At 39.6% G+C, this 15589-nt stretch overlaps 2 protein-coding genes across 2 annotated transcripts; both read left to right on the top strand.

The window, feature by feature from the left end:
* The first annotated feature begins 1345 nt into the window (after positions 1–1345).
* On the top strand, positions 1346–4006 carry LOC107466756 (uncharacterized). Its single transcript, XM_016085762.1, has 3 exons — positions 1346–2893; positions 3050–3334; positions 3539–4006. Exons 1-3 carry the CDS (start codon positions 1346–1348, stop codon positions 4004–4006), a joined length of 2301 nt encoding a protein of 766 aa, XP_015941248.1.
* Positions 4007–4096: 90 nt separating this feature from the next.
* Positions 4097–5371, top strand: LOC107466757 (uncharacterized). Its single transcript, XM_016085763.1, has 3 exons — positions 4097–4462; positions 4564–5010; positions 5123–5371. The coding sequence occupies exons 1-3, from the start codon at positions 4097–4099 to the stop codon at positions 5369–5371; spliced, it is 1062 nt and encodes a 353-aa protein (XP_015941249.1).
* Positions 5372–15589: the final 10218 nt, after the last annotated feature.

Raw genomic sequence — 15589 nt, 5'->3', positions numbered from 1 at the left:
TTGAGCTGATTTGCAACGCCAGTTTGGGCCATCAAATCTTGGGCAAAGTATGGACTATTATATATTGCTGGAAAGCCCAGGATGTCTACTTTTCAACGCCGTTGCGAGCGCGCCAATTGGGCTTTTGTAGCTCCAGAAAATCTACTTCGAGTGCAGGAAGGTCAGAATCCAATAGCATCTGCAGTCATTTTCAGCCTCTGAACCAGATTTTTGCTCAAGTCCCCAATTTCAGCCAGAAAATACCTGAAATCACCGAAAAACACACAAAGTCATAGTAAAGTCCAGAAAAGTGAATTTTAACTAAAAACTAATAAAAATATACTAAAAACTAACTAAAACATACTAAAAACAAACTAAAAACAATGCCAAAAAGCGTATAAATTATACGCTCATCAAGTTTCTAGATAAATTCTTCCCACTGGAGAAGACCGACAACATCCGGAAGGAGATTTTGGGTATAATGCAAAGAGACCAAGGGAGTTTGTAAGAGTATTGGTCTCGGTTCAAGAGGCTATTGGAATCTTGTCCACACCATGGAATGAACACTCACTTGCTCATTAGCTACTTCATTGGAGGTCTTTGTGTGGAAGATAGAAGATTGCTCACCACTTCTAGCAGTGGTTCCCTTTCGAAAAATGAGACGGAGGGAGAAGCTTGGTGTTTGATAAAGGATGTTGCCGAATCTACACAACATACAAAGGTGAGAAGTAATCCCCTCAAAGGTTTGGTAGAACCGTCTCCTTCTGAATCAAGCCTAACCAAAGTACTTGCGGACATGACCACCATCCTCACGCAAATGCAAAAGGATCAAAAGGAATTCTACTCCATCCAAGCCCCACCTCCAGTTGCTCAACTTGAAGGCCCTCCTAGGATTTATGGTTTGTGCTCTAGCACTACGCATTACACCGATCAATGCCATCAAATTCAAGAGGAACATGCCCTTGTAGTGGCCAATGTGAATTACAACAACCGTCCACCCTATCTTTCTCAAGGCCAAAACCACTACCCTCATGGTAGTAATCAACATCAAGGGTGGAGGGATAATGCACAAGGGAGCAATCAAATCCAAAGATGGAATAACTCTTCTTCTCATCATAACAACAACCAATCTTCATCTCAATACCACCACAATAACAACAACTACCAAACTAACCAGAATCACCACAACCAAAACCAAAACAACTACACTAAGTACCAAGCACCATACCATAGATAACAAATTAACCAAGCCCTTCCACCTTCCTCCAATTAAGTTGACGAGCTTAGAGCCACTGTGGATAAACGAGATGTGGGCTATAAGGCTTAATTCAAGGCCATAAGTGCTCAATTGGCCAATCTTGCCGACATGATTTTGAAGATGTCCATGTCCTCCTCCAACAACACCAACCAACCCTTAAGTTCTTCCAACCTTCCATCCGAACACCAACCAAACCCAAAGGGCGGTCTCAACGCCATCACTATACGGTCGGAAACTACATTGGAAGAGATACCTCCAAGGGTTTTAGAGGACATTTATGAGGAAGAAGTGATTGTTGAAGCTCCACCTGAAAAGGGGGAGGTAGACAAAAGGCATGAGGAAGAAGGAGTAAACCTCAAGGAACCCAAGAGGAAAGCTCTAGTGGATGAGTCCATCCATATTCCATTCCCTTCCATTGTGAAGAAAGCAAAGAAGACACCGGAATTTGATTTGAACATGCTTCAAGTATTTAAGAAGGTTGAGGTAACCATACCACTTCTTGATGCTATTCAACAAATTCCAAAGTATGCAAAATTCTTGAAATACTTATGCACACACAAATATAGGATAGGAGAATTGGAGACATTATCCTTGGGTAGTTCAATTTCTTCCTTGATGGAACCTATTCCAAAAAAATGTGGTGACCCTGGGCCTTGTTTGGTGTCTTATTGTATTGGTGGACACACTTTTCATGATTGTATATGTGATCTTGGAGCTTGTGTAAGCATCATGCCGCTTTCTACCTTTGTGCGGTTGAATTTAGCTCCATTTAAGAAGTCGGCGGTGAGGTTTGCCTTGGTCGATAAAAGTGTAATCATAGTAACAGGAATAGCCGAAGATGTACTTGTGGCGATCAAGGATTTGATCTTTCCGGCTGACTTTTACATCTTTGAAATGCCTCCAACAGAAAATAGAAGCTCATCCTCCGTTCTACTTGGTAGACCCTTCCTTAAGACCTATAAATTCATGTTAGATGCCTTCACCGGTACATATTCCTTTGAGGTTGGAGACAAGACTATCAAGTTCAATTTGGAAGAAGCCATGAAGCATCCTCCTGAAAAGCATTCCGTTCTCCGATGTGATGTAATTGATGAAGTTGTAGCGGAAGTGCAAGAAGAAGACCATAACAAGTTGTGCTACCACATTGTTGAAGAGACAGATGACCAAGAGGGTGAACATGAGAAAGTTGTTAAGAATGAACTCTGTGAGCTTGACGAAAAGGAACCTCGGCTTGAGGCAAAAAGTGAATTGAAGCCTCTTCCATCTCATTTGAAGTATGCTTTCTTAGAGGACAACCAAAAATTTCCGGTCATTATTACTAGTAAGCTTTCTAGTGAAGAAGAAAAGCTCCTAGATGTTCTCAGAAAGTACAAGAAGGCAATTGGTTGGAGCCAAGCCGATATTGTGGGGATTGACCCTTGCAAGTGCATGCATCGGATATTTCTCCAAGATGGAGCTAGGCCGGTTAGGCAACCGCAAAGGAGGCTCAATCTAACTATCCTCAATGTGGTAAAGAAGGAGGTCACTAGGCTACTTGATGCGTGTATCATATACCCAATTTCTGATAGTGAATGGGTGAGCCTGGTCCAGGTTGTTCCCAAGAAATTAGGCATCACTGCGGTTACAAGGGATGATGGTGAAGTGGTCACCAAGAGAGTACAAAATGCATGGCGAGTGTGCATCGACTATAGAAGGTTGAATGCTACTACAAGGAAGGACCACTAGCCTTTGCCCTTTATCGACCAGATGTTAGACCGTTTAGCGGGTAAATCCTATTTCTGTTTTCTTGATGGATTCACTGGTTACTTCTAGATTCACATTGCTCCTGAAGATCAGGAAAAGACCACATTCACTTGCCCTTTTGTCACCTTTGCCTATAAAAGGATGCCATTTGGACTATGTAATGCACCCGCTACTTTTCAGCAGTGCATGACCAGTGTCTTTTCTGATCTAATAGAGAATTGTCTGGAAGTCTTTATGGATGACTTCAGTGTTTGTGGAACTTCTTTTGATTCTTGCTTTGAGAACTTGGCCAAGGTCTTGGCTAGATGTGTTGACACCAACCTTGTCTTAAATTTTGAAAAATGTCATTTTATGGTAAGACAAGGTATAGTGTTAGGACATGTAGTATCTCATGAAGGAATTTCTGTAGACCCGGCCATGGTCAATGTTATCACCACTTTATCTCACCCCTCATCTATGAGGGAGGTCCACTCATTTTTAGGACATGCAGTATTCTATAGGCGCTTTATCAAAGATTTCAGCAAGATTGCTTTACCATTGTCGCGCCTACTCTAAAAGGATGTGGACTTTGAGTTTGACAGTGAATGTGTGAAAGCTTTTGAAGAGCTAAGGAGAGCTCTTACCACGGCACCGATTGTGCGAGAACCCAACTGGATGTTGCCATTTGAGATAATATGCGATGCGTCAAACCAAGCTATAGGTGTCGCACTTGCACAGCGCGATGGTAAACTCCCTTATGTCATTGCATACTCTTCTAAAACACTTGATGCGGTACAATCCAACTATACCACTACTGAAAAGGAACTCCTAGCTATTGTTCATGCTTTAGATAAATTCAGATCTTATTTGCTAGGATCAAAGATAGTGGTATACACGGATCATGTGGCTTTGAAATACTTATTGTCAAAGAATGAGTCAAAACCTAGACTCATACGTTGGATCTTGCTTTTGCAAGAATTCGACATTGAGATTAAGGACCGGAGTGAATCTCAAAACTTGGTTGTGGATCATTTAAGCTGCCTTTAGAATTTAAAATCTAATCCATTTCCGATCAATGACTCATTCCCATTGGATAGCTTGCTTGTTGTATCGGATAGCTTTCCTTGGTTTGCCCCAATGGCGAACTACTTGGTTGCGAAACTCTTCCCTCCCAACTTTTCTAAACACCAAAGGGATAAGTTGAGGAGTGATTCCAAATATTACATTTGGGATGACCCTCACTTGTGGAAGAGGGGAGTAGACCAAGTAATTCGAAGATGTGTCCCAGAGTCCGAAATCCAACCCATTCTTGAAGCTTGCCATTCGTCCGAATGTGGTGGCCACTTTGTCCTACAAAGGACCGCAAAAAAGTGTTGGATTGTGGATTCTGGTGGCCAACCTTATTCAAGGATGCTAACCGATTATATGTGTCTTGTCATCAGTGTCAAAAGTCGGGAAACACATCCCAAAGGGATGAAATGCCTCAACAACCTATGTTGTTCTGTGAGATATTTGATGTATGGGGCATCGACTTTATGGGACCGTTTTCTAACTCAAGTGGGTATCTATATATTTTGTTAGAGGTGGACTACGTGTCAAAGTAGGTAGAAGCAATACCTACCCGCCTTGACGTCGCCAATACCGTCATTTCTTTTATTAGGAATAACATTGTATTCCGTTATGGGTCGCCACGAGCAATCGTGAGCGACCAAGGATCCCACTTTTGTAACAGGAAAGTAGAGGCACTGCTCAAGTGCTATGGGGTACTGCATAAGGTTACCACTGCTTATCATCTGCAAACCAACAGACAAGCAGAAGTGTCCAACCGGGAGATTAAGAGAATCTTGGAGAAAGTAGTCAATCCACAAAGGAAGGATTGGAGCATCCGGTTAGGAGATGCACTACGAGCATATAGAACGGCCTACAAGACTCCGTTAGGGATGAGTCCCTTTCGGATCGTCTATGGTAAGGCATGCCACCCTCCGGTGGAAATTGATCACAGAGCCTATTGGGCAGTAAAGCGGTGCAACATGGATTTGACCCAAGCCGAAGTAGCCAGAAAATTACAGCTAGAGGAGCTCGAGTGTTTGAAGAACAAAGCATTTGAGAATGCCCGGATCTACAAGGAAAAGACAAAAGGCATTCCATGACCATCACATACAGAAGAAGGACTTCCAAGAAGGTGATGCGGTTCTCCTCTACAATTCAAGGCTTCGTTTCATGCCTGGCAAGCTCTGCTCTAGATGGGAAGGACCTTTCAAGGTGAAGGAGATAAAGCATTATGGAGTGGTGGAATTGTTTGATCCTAAAAGTGAAGCAACTTTCAAGGTGAATGGACATAGAGTGAAGAAGTACCATGGCTACAAGCTCCCAAAAGAGCTAAGATGTGTTCCTATTGGAGGATGCACCTAGAGAAGGAGAAACTTGAGCGACTGACCGTCCAACTTAAAGACGTTAAAGAAAAGTGCTTGGTGGGAGGCACCCCACCGTGGTAAGATCTTCCTTGTGTATATCATCTTGCTTTTACTTTAGATTCTTGTGAATTTTGTGATTTCTTGATGTTGTTGATTGCTTAGGAATTCTAGTTATTGATCATTGATGGGAATTTCAGATAGGCGTATGAAGATGCTGTGTTCCTTCTGAATCTCTACTTTCCTACTACCTTCATCCAATCCTTCTTACTCCTTTCCATGGCAAGCTGTATGTAGGGCATCATCGTTGTCAATGGCTACATCGCATCCTCTCAGTGAAAGTCCAAATGCTCTGTCACAGCACGGCTAATCATCTGTCGGTTCTCGATCATGTCGGAATAGAATCCATTGATTCTTTTGCGTTTGTCATCACGCCCAACAATCCTACTCAGAATACCACTGACAAGGTTTAGACTTTCCGGACTCTCATGAATGCCGCCATCAATTCTTGCTTATACCACGAAGATTCTGATTAAGAAATCTAAGATATATGCGTTCGGTCTGAGGTAGAATGGAAGTGGTTGTCAGTCACGCGTTCATAGGTGAGAATGATGATGAGTGTCACGGATCATCACATTCATCATGGTGAAGTGCAACAAATATCTTAGAGCAGGAATAAACTGAATTGAATAGAAAATAGTAGTAATTGCATTAAAACTCGAGGTACAGCAGAGCTCCACACCCTTAATCTATGGTATGTAGAAACTCCACCATTGAAAATACATAAGTGATGGTCCAGGCATAGCCGAATGGCCAGCCCCCAAACTGTGATCAATAGTCTCCTAAGATGAATAATAGAAAAAAACTGAGACCAAAGATGTCTAATACAATAGTAAAATGTCCTATTTATACTAGACTAGCTACTAGGGTTTACAAAAGTAAGTAATTGATGCAGAAATCAACTTTCGAGGCCCACTTGGTGTGTGCTTAGGCTGAGCTTGAGCTTTACACATGCAGAGGCTTCTTTTGGAGTTGAACGCCAAGTTGTAACGTGTTTTTGGCGTTCAACTCTGGTTTGTGACGTGTTTCTGGCGTTTGACTCCAGAATGCAACATGGAACTGGCGTTGAGCGCCAGTTTACATCGTCTAATCTCGAATAAAGTATGGACTATTATATATTTCTAGAAAGCTCTAGATGTTCACTTTCCAAAGCCGTTGAGATCGCGCCATTTAAAGTTCTGTAGCTCCAGAAAATCTATTTCGAGTGTAGGGAGGTCAGGATCCAACAGCATCAGCAGTCCTTTGTTAGCCTTTTATCAGAGTTTTGCTCAGGTCCCTCAATTTCAGCCAAAAAATTCCTGAAATCACAGAAAAATGCACAAACTCATATTAAAGTCCAAGAATGTGAATTTAGCATAAAAACTAATGAAAACATCCCTAAAAGTAGCTAGATCCTACTAAAAACTACCTAAAAACAATGCCAAAAAGCGTATAAATTATCCGCTCATCACAATACCAAACTTAAATTGTTGCTTGTCCCCAAGCAACTGAAAATCAATTAGGATAAAAAGAAGAGAATATACTATAAAGCTCAGAATATCAATGAATATTAATTCTAATTAGATGAGCGGGACTTGTAGCTTTTTGCTTCTGAACAGTTTTGGCATCTCAATTTATCCTTTGAAGTTTAGAATGATTGGCATCTCTAGGAACTTAGAAGTTTAGATAGTGTTATTGATTCTCCTAGTTAAGTTTGTTGATTCTTGAACACAGCTACTTTTATGAGTCTTGGTCGTGGCCCTAAGCACTTTGTTTTCCAGTATTACCACCGGATACATAAATGCCACAGACACATGACTGGGTGAACCTTTTCAGATTATGACTCAGCTTTGCTAAAGTCCCCAGTTAGAGGTGTCCAGAGCTCTTAAGCACATTCTTTTTGCTTTGGATCACAACTTTAACCACTCAGTCTCAAGCTTTTTACTTGGACATGCATGCCACAAGCACATGGTTAGGGACAGCTTGATTTAGCCGCTTAGGCCTGGATTTTATTTCCTTGGGCCCTCCTATCCATTGATGCTCAAAGCCTTGGATCCTTTTTACCCTTGCCTTTTGGTTTTAAGGGCTATTGGCTTTTTCTGCTTGCTTTTTTTTTCTTTTTATTATTTTTTTTGCCACTTTTTTTTCGCAAGCTTTTGCTATTCACTGCTTTTTCTTGCTTCAAGAATCAATTTCATGATTTTTCAGATTATCAGTAGCATTTCTCTTTGTTCATCATTGTTTCAAGAGCCAATAATTTTAACATTCATAGACAACAAGATAAAAATTATGCACTGTTCAAGCATTCATTCAGAAAACAAAAAGTATTGTCACCACATCAATATAATTAAACTAAATTCAAGGATAAATTCGAAAGTCATGTACTTCTTGTTCTTTTGTATTAAAAACATGTTTCATTTAAGAAAGGTGAAGGATTCATGGAATTATTCATAGCTTTAAGACATAGTTACTACATACTAATGATCACATAATAAAGACACAAACATAGATAACATAAAGCTTAAAAATCGAAAAACAGAGAAATAAGAACAAGGAATGAGTCCACCTTAGTGATGGTGGCACTTTCTTCTTGAAGAACCAATGATGTCCTTGAGCTCTTCTATGTCTCTTCCTTGCCATTGTTGCTCCTCCCTCATTACTCTCTGATCTTCTCTAATTTCATGGAGAATGATGGAGTGTTCTTGATGTTCCACCCTTAATTGATCCATATTGTAACTCAAGTCTTCTAGAGAAGTGTTGAGTTGTTCCCAATAGTTGTTGGGAGGAAAGTACATCCCTTGAGGCATCTCCGGGATTCCTTGGTGATGAGCTTCCTTATGCGTCTCTTGGGATCCATGAGTGGGCTCTCTTGTTTGCTCCATCCTCTTCTTAGTGATAGGCTTGTCATCTTCAATGAGGATGTCTCCTTCTATGATAACTCCAGCTGAGTAACATAGATGGCAAATAAGATGAGAAAAAGCTAGCCTTGCCAAGGTAGAGGGCTTTTCGGCTATTTTGTAGAATTCAAGGGAGATGACTTCATGAACTTCTATTTCCTCTCCAATCATGATGCTATGGATCATGATGGCCCAATCCACAGTAACTTCGGATCTGTTGCTAGTGGGGATGATGGAGCGTTGGATGAACTCCAACCATCCTCTAGCCACAGGCTTGAGGTCCAGTCTTCTTAATTGAACCGGCTTGCCTTTGGAGTCTCTTTTCCATTGAGCTCCTTCAACACATATGTCCATAAGGACTTGGTTCAACCTTTGATCAAAGTTGACCCTTCTTGTGTAGGGGCGTGCATCTCCTTGCATCACGGGCAAGTTAAACGCCAACCTTACATTTTCCAGACTGAAATCTTAGTATTTCCCCCGAACCATTCTAAGATAATTCTTTGGATTCGGGTTCACACTTTGATTATGGTTCCAAGTGATCCATGCATTGGCATTGAACTCCTGAATCATTAAGATTCTGACTTGTTGAATGGGGTTGGTCAGAACTTCCCAACTTCTTTTTTGGATCTCATGTCGGATCTCCGGATACTCATTTTTCTTGAGTTTGAAAGGGACCTCAGAGATCACCTTCATCTTGCCCACAACATTATCGAAGTGGTCTTGATGGCCTTTAGAGATGAATCTCTCCATCTCCCATGACTCGGAGGTGGAAGCTTTTGTCTTTCCTTTTCCTTTTATAGAGGTTTCTCCGGCCTTAGGTGCCATAGGTGGTTATGGAAAAACAAAAAATGCTATGCTTTTACCACACCAAACATAGAATATTGCTCGTCCTCGAGCAAGAGAAGAAAGAATAGACGAAGAAGATGAAAATATAGAGGAGAGGGAGAGAGGGTTGTGTTTCTGCAAAGGAGAAGAGAGGGTTGTGTTGTGTGAAAATGAAGAAGAATGGAGGGGTTTATATAGTGAAGGGAGAGGGAGTAGGTTCGACTATTTAGGATGGGTTTAGGTGGGAAAGAGATTTTGAATTTTGAAGGTAGGTGGTGTTTATGGGGAAGAGTGGAATGATGTGAGTGGTGAAGAGGTGATGGGGAAGAGAGATTGAGGTGATTGGTGAAGGGTATTGGGGAAGAGTGTTATTGGATTGTGTGAAGAGGAGAGAAGGTGAGTTGAGATAGGTGGGGATCCTTTGGGGTCCATAGATCCTGAGATGATCCTGTGGGGTCCATAGATCCTGAGATGATCATGTGGGGTTCACAGATCCTGAGGTGTCAAGGATTTACATCCCTGCACCAATGAGGCATGTAAAATGCCTTTTTCTTGCAATCCTGGCAATCAACGCCATATTGGTGCTTGTTTCTGGCGTTGAACGCCAGCTTCATGCTTGTTTTGGGCATTCAACGCCCATTTGCAGCATGTTTCTGGCGTTGAACGTCAGTTCCATGCTTGTTTATGGCGTTCAGTGCCAGCTCTCCTCAGGGTGTTTTCCTGGCGTTTAAACGCCAGGATGTTGCTTGTTTCTGGCATTCAACGCAGATCCATGCTCTGTTCTGGCTTTGAATGCCAGCCAGATGCTCCTTACTGGCGTTTAAATGCCAGTAAGCCCTTCCTCCAGGGTGTGCTTTTTCTTCTGCTGTTTTTGATCCTATTTTTAATTTTAATATTTATTTTGTGACTCCACATGATCATGAACCTAATAAAACATAAAAGAACAATAAAAGAAAAATAAAATAAAATAAATAAAAATTGGGTTGCCTCCCAATAAGCGCTCCTTTAATGTCACTAGCTTGACAGTGGGCTCTCATAGAGCCTCAAAGGTGATCAGGTCAATGTTGTAGACTCCCAACACCAAACTTAGAGTTTGAATGTGGGGATTCAACACCAAACTTAGAGTTTGGCTGTGGCCTCCCAACACCAAACTTAGAGTTTGATTGTGGGGGCTCTATTTGACTCTGTACTGAGAGAAGCTTTTCATGCTTCCTTTCCATTGTTAAAGAAGAACACCCTTGGGTCTTAAACACAAGGTAGTCCCCATTCAATTGAAGGACTAATTCTCCTCTGTTAACATCTATCACAGCTCCTGCTATGGCTAAGAAAGGTCTTCCAAGGATGATGTATTCATCCTCCTCCTTCTTAGTGTCTAAGATTATGAAATCAGCAGGGATGTAAAGGCCTTCAACCTTTACCAACACGTCCTCTACCAATCCATAAGCTTATCTTACTGACTTGTCTGCCATTTGCAATGAGAATATGGCAGGCTGTACCTCAATGATCCCTAGCTTCTCCATTATAGTGAGTGGCATAAGATTTATACCTGACCCTAGGTCACATAGAGCCTTTTAAAAGGTCATGGTGCCTATGGTACAGGGTATTAAGAATTTACCAGGATCTTGTTTCTTTTGAGGTAAAGTTTGCTGACCCCATGTATCTAGTTCACCAATGAGCAAGGGAGGTTCGCTTTTCCAATTCTCATTACCAAACAACTTGGCATTCAGCTTCATGATAGCTCCTAGATATTGAGCAACTTGCTTTCCAGTTACATCTTCATCCTCTTCAGAGGAAGAATAGTTTTCAAAGCTCATGAATGGCAGAAGGAGGTTTAATGGGATCTCTATAGTCTCTATATGACCTTCAGATTCCTTTAAGTCCTCAATAAGGAACTCCTTCTTGCTTGAGAGATGTCCCCTGAGGTCTTTCTCATTGGGATTCACGTCCTCTCCTTCCTCTCTAGGTTCGGCCATGTTGATTATGTCAATGGCCTTGCACTCTCTTTTTGGATTCTCTTCAGTATTGCTTGGGAGAGTACTAGGAGGAGTTTCAGTGACTTTCTTACTCAGCTGGCCCACTTGTGCCTCCAAATTTCTGATGGAGGATCTTGTTTAACTCATGAAGCTTAAAGTGGCTTTAGACAGATCAGAGACTATATTTGCTAAGTTAGAGGTGCTCTGCTCAGAATTCTCTATCTGTTGCTGAGAAGATGATGGAAAAGGCTTGCTATTGCTAAACCTGTTTCTTCCACCATTATTAAAGCCTTGTTGAGGCTTTTGTTGACCCTTCCATGAGAAATTTGGATGATTTCTCCATGAGGGGTTATAGGTGTTGCCAAAGGCTTCCCCCATGTAATTTACCTCTGCCATTGCAGGGTTTTCAGGATCATAAGCGTCTTCTTCAGAAGATGCCTCTTTAGTGTTGTTGGATGCATTTTGCCATCCATTCAGACTTTGAGAAATCATGTTGACTTGCTGAGTCAACATTTTATTCTGAGCCAATATGGCATTCAGAGCATCAATTTCAAGAACTCCCTTCCTCTGAGGCATCCCATTATTCATGGAATTCCTCTTAGAAGTGTACATGAATTGGTTATTTGCAACCATCTCAATAAGTTCCTGAGCTTCTGCAGGCGTTTTCTTTAGGTGAATGTATCCACCTGCAGAATGGTCCAGTGACATCTTAGAGAACTCAGACAGACCATAATAGAATATATCTAACATGGTCCACTCTGAAAACATGTCACAAGGACACTTTTTGGTCATCTGCTTGTATCTTTCCTAAGCTTCATAGAGGGATTCACCATCTTTTTACTTGAAGGTCTGAACATCCACTCTAAGCATGCTCAGCTTTTGAGGAGGAAAGAATTTAACCAAGAAGGCCGTGACCAGCTTATCCCAAGAGTCCAGGCTATCATTAGGTTGTGAGTCTAACCATGTTCTAGCTCTGTCTGTTACAGCAAAAGGGAAAAGCATGAGCCTGTAGACTTCAGGATCTACTCCATTAGTCTTAACAGTCTCACAGATCTACAAGAACTCAGTTAAAAACTGGTAGGGATCTTTTGATGAAAGTCCATAAAACTTGCAGTTTTGTTACATTAGAGTAACTAGTTGAGGTTTCAGCTCAAAATTATTTGCTCCAATGGCAGGAATTGAGATGTTTCCTCCATCAAACTTGGAAGTAGGTGTAGTATAATCACCAAGCATCCTCCTTGCATTATTGTTGTTGGTTTCGACTGCCATATCCTTTTCTTGTTCGAAAATTTCAGTAAGGTTGTCTCTGGATTATTGTAATTTAGCTTCTCTTAGTCTCCTTTTTAGAGTCCTTTCATGTTCAGGATCAGCTTCAACAAGAATGCTTTTTTCCTTGTTCCTACTCATATGAGAAAGAAGAGAACAGAAAAGGAAGAGGAATCCTCTATGTCACAGTATAGAGATTCCTTTATGTTAGTAGAAGAAGAAAGGAATAGAAGAAGGAGAAGAGTTAAGAATCCAAACACAAGGGTGAAGATAGGTTCAGATTCTTGAGATGAAGAGAAGTGTTAGTAAATAAATAAGCAAATAGAAGAAGATGAGAGGGGGAGAATTCGAAAATTAATTTTGAAAAAGGGTTAGTGATTTTCGAAAATTAAAGGAAGAATTAAAATTAAAATTAAAATTTAAAACAATTAGTTAATTAAAAGAATTTTGAAAAAGAGGGAGGTAAATTTCAAAAATTAGAGAGCTAAAATTAGTTAGGTGGTTTTGAAAAAGATAAAAAATAAACAAAAGTTAATTGGTTAGTTAAAAAAGATTTGAAAATCAATTTTGAAAAGATAAGAAGTTGGAAAAGACATTTTAAAATCAAATTTTTGAAAAAGATAAAATTTAAAAAGATATGATAAAAAGATATGATTAAAAAGATATGGTTGGAAAAGATTTAATTTTTTTTAAATTAAAATTAGTTACTTGACTAACAAGAAACTAAAAGATATGACTCTAGAATTTAAAGATTGAACCTTTCTTAACAAGAAATTAACAAACTTCAAATTTTTGAATCAATCACATTAATTGTTAGTAAATTTTTCGAAATTTTGAAATAAAGATAAGAAAAAGATTTTGAAAATAAATTTTAAAAATTTTCGAAAATAATAAAAAATGAAAAAGATTTGAGTTTTGAAAAAGATTTAGAAAAGATAGGATTTTTTAAAATTGAAAATTTGACTTGACTTATAAGAAATAACTAAGTTTTAAAAATTTTTGACTAAGTCAACTCAAATTTTCGAAAATTATGAGCAAAATAAGGAAAATATATTTTTTAATTTTTTTTAATTTTTAATGATGAGAGAGAAAAACACCAAAAATGACTCACAACATGAAAATTAAGATAAAAAAACATAATACATGCAAGAACACTATGAATGTCAAGATGAACACCAATAACACTTTGAATGTCAAGATGAACATCAAGAACATATTTTTGAAAAAATTTTCAAGAAAAGAAAACATGCAAGACACCAAACATAGAAATTTTTCATGCTTAGACACTATGAATGCAAGAATGCATATAAAAAACAACAATAAACACAAAACAAGAAAATATCAAGATCAAACAAGAAGACTTACTAAGAACAACTTGAAGATCATGAAGAACACCATCCATGAGTTTTCGAAAAATGCACAAATTTTTAAAGACATGCAATTGACACCAAACTTAAGATTTGACTCAAGACTCAAACAAGAAACACAAAATATTTTTTGATTTTATGATTTTCTAATTTCTTTTTTTGTATTTTTCGAAAATTATATTTTTGAAAAACGAAAATAAAGAATTTTTTTTTGAAACATTTTTGAAAAATTTTTTGAAAAGAAAATTACCTAATCTGAGTAATAAGATGAACCGTCAGTTGTCCAAACTCGAACAATCCCCGGCAACGGTGCCAAAAATGTGGTGCATGAAATTGTGATCTCTAATAATGGCATTCAACTTAGTATGTGCGTTTGTAACTCAGCACTTTCTTCACAACCTCGCACAACTAACCAGCAAGTGCACTAGGTCGTCCAAGTAATAAACCTTACGTGAGTAAGGGTCGATCCCCGGAGATTGTTGGTAAGAAGCAAGCTATGGTCATCTTGAAAATCTCAGTTAGGCGGATAATATATGGTTGTGGAGTTTTCGAATAATAATAATAAATAAACAGAAAATAAAGATAGAAATACTTATGTAAATCATTGATGGGAATTTCAGATAGGCGTATGAAGATGCTGTGTTCCTTCTGAATCTCTGCTTTCCTACTACATCCATCCAATCCTTCTTACTCCTTTCCATAGAAAGCTGTATGTAAGGCATCACCGTTGTCAATGGCTACATCCCATCCTCTCAGTGAAAAAGGTCCAAATGCTCTGTCACAGCACGGCTAATCATCTGTCGGTTCTCGATCATGTCGGAATAGAATCCATTGATTCTTTTGCGTTTGTCATCACGCCCAACAATCGCGAGTTTGAAGCTCGTCACAGTCATTCAATCCCTGAATCCTACTCAGAATACCACAGATAAGGTTTAGACTTTCCGGACTCTCATGAATGCCGCCATCAATTCTAGGTTATACCACGAAGATTCTGATTAAGGAATCTAAGAGATATGCATTCGGTCTGAGGTAGAACGAAAGTGGTTGTCAGTCACGCATTCTTAGGTGAGAATGATGATGAGTGTCACGGATCATCACATTCATCATGGTGAAGTGCAACGAATATCTTAGAGCAGGAATAAACTGAATTGAATAGAAATTAGTAGTAATTGCATTAAAACTCGAGGTACAGCAGAGCTCCACACTCTTAATCTATGGTGTGTAGAAACTCCACCGTTGAAACTACATAAGTGATGGTCCAGGCATGGCGGAATGGCCAGCCCCAAAATGTGATCAATAGTCTCCTAAGATGAATAATAGAATAAAACTGAGACCAAAGATGTCTAATACAATAGTAAAATGTCATATTTATACTAGACTAGCTACTAGGGTTTACAGAAGTAAGTAATTGATGCAGAAATCCACTTCCGGGGCCCACTTGGTGTGTGCTTGGGCTGATCTTGAGCTTTACACATGTAGATGCTTCTTTTGGAGTTGAACGCCAAGTTGTAATGTGTTTTGGGCGTTCAACTCTGGTTCGTGACGTGTTTCTGGCGTTTGACTCCAGAATGCAACATGGAACTGGCGTTGAGCGCCAGTTTACATCATCTAATCTCAAATAAAGAATTGACTATTATATATTGATGGAAAGCTCTTGATGTCTACTTTTCAACGCCGTTGAGAGCGCGCCATTTAGAGTTCTGTAGCTCCAAAAAATCTATTTCGAGTACAAGGAGGTCAGGATCCAACAACATCAGCAGTCCTTTGTTAGCCTTTTATCAGAGTTTTGCTTAGGTCCCTCAATTTTAGCCAGAAGATTCCTGAAATCACAAAAAAAAGCACAACCTCATAG

This window comes from Arachis duranensis, chromosome 9, assembly GCF_000817695.3.
Source record: "Arachis duranensis cultivar V14167 chromosome 9, aradu.V14167.gnm2.J7QH, whole genome shotgun sequence".
Lineage (NCBI taxonomy): Eukaryota > Viridiplantae > Streptophyta > Magnoliopsida > Fabales > Fabaceae > Arachis > Arachis duranensis.
The sequence above is the reverse complement of the archived record's forward strand: the minus strand, read 5'-3'. Positions and strand labels throughout refer to the sequence as shown.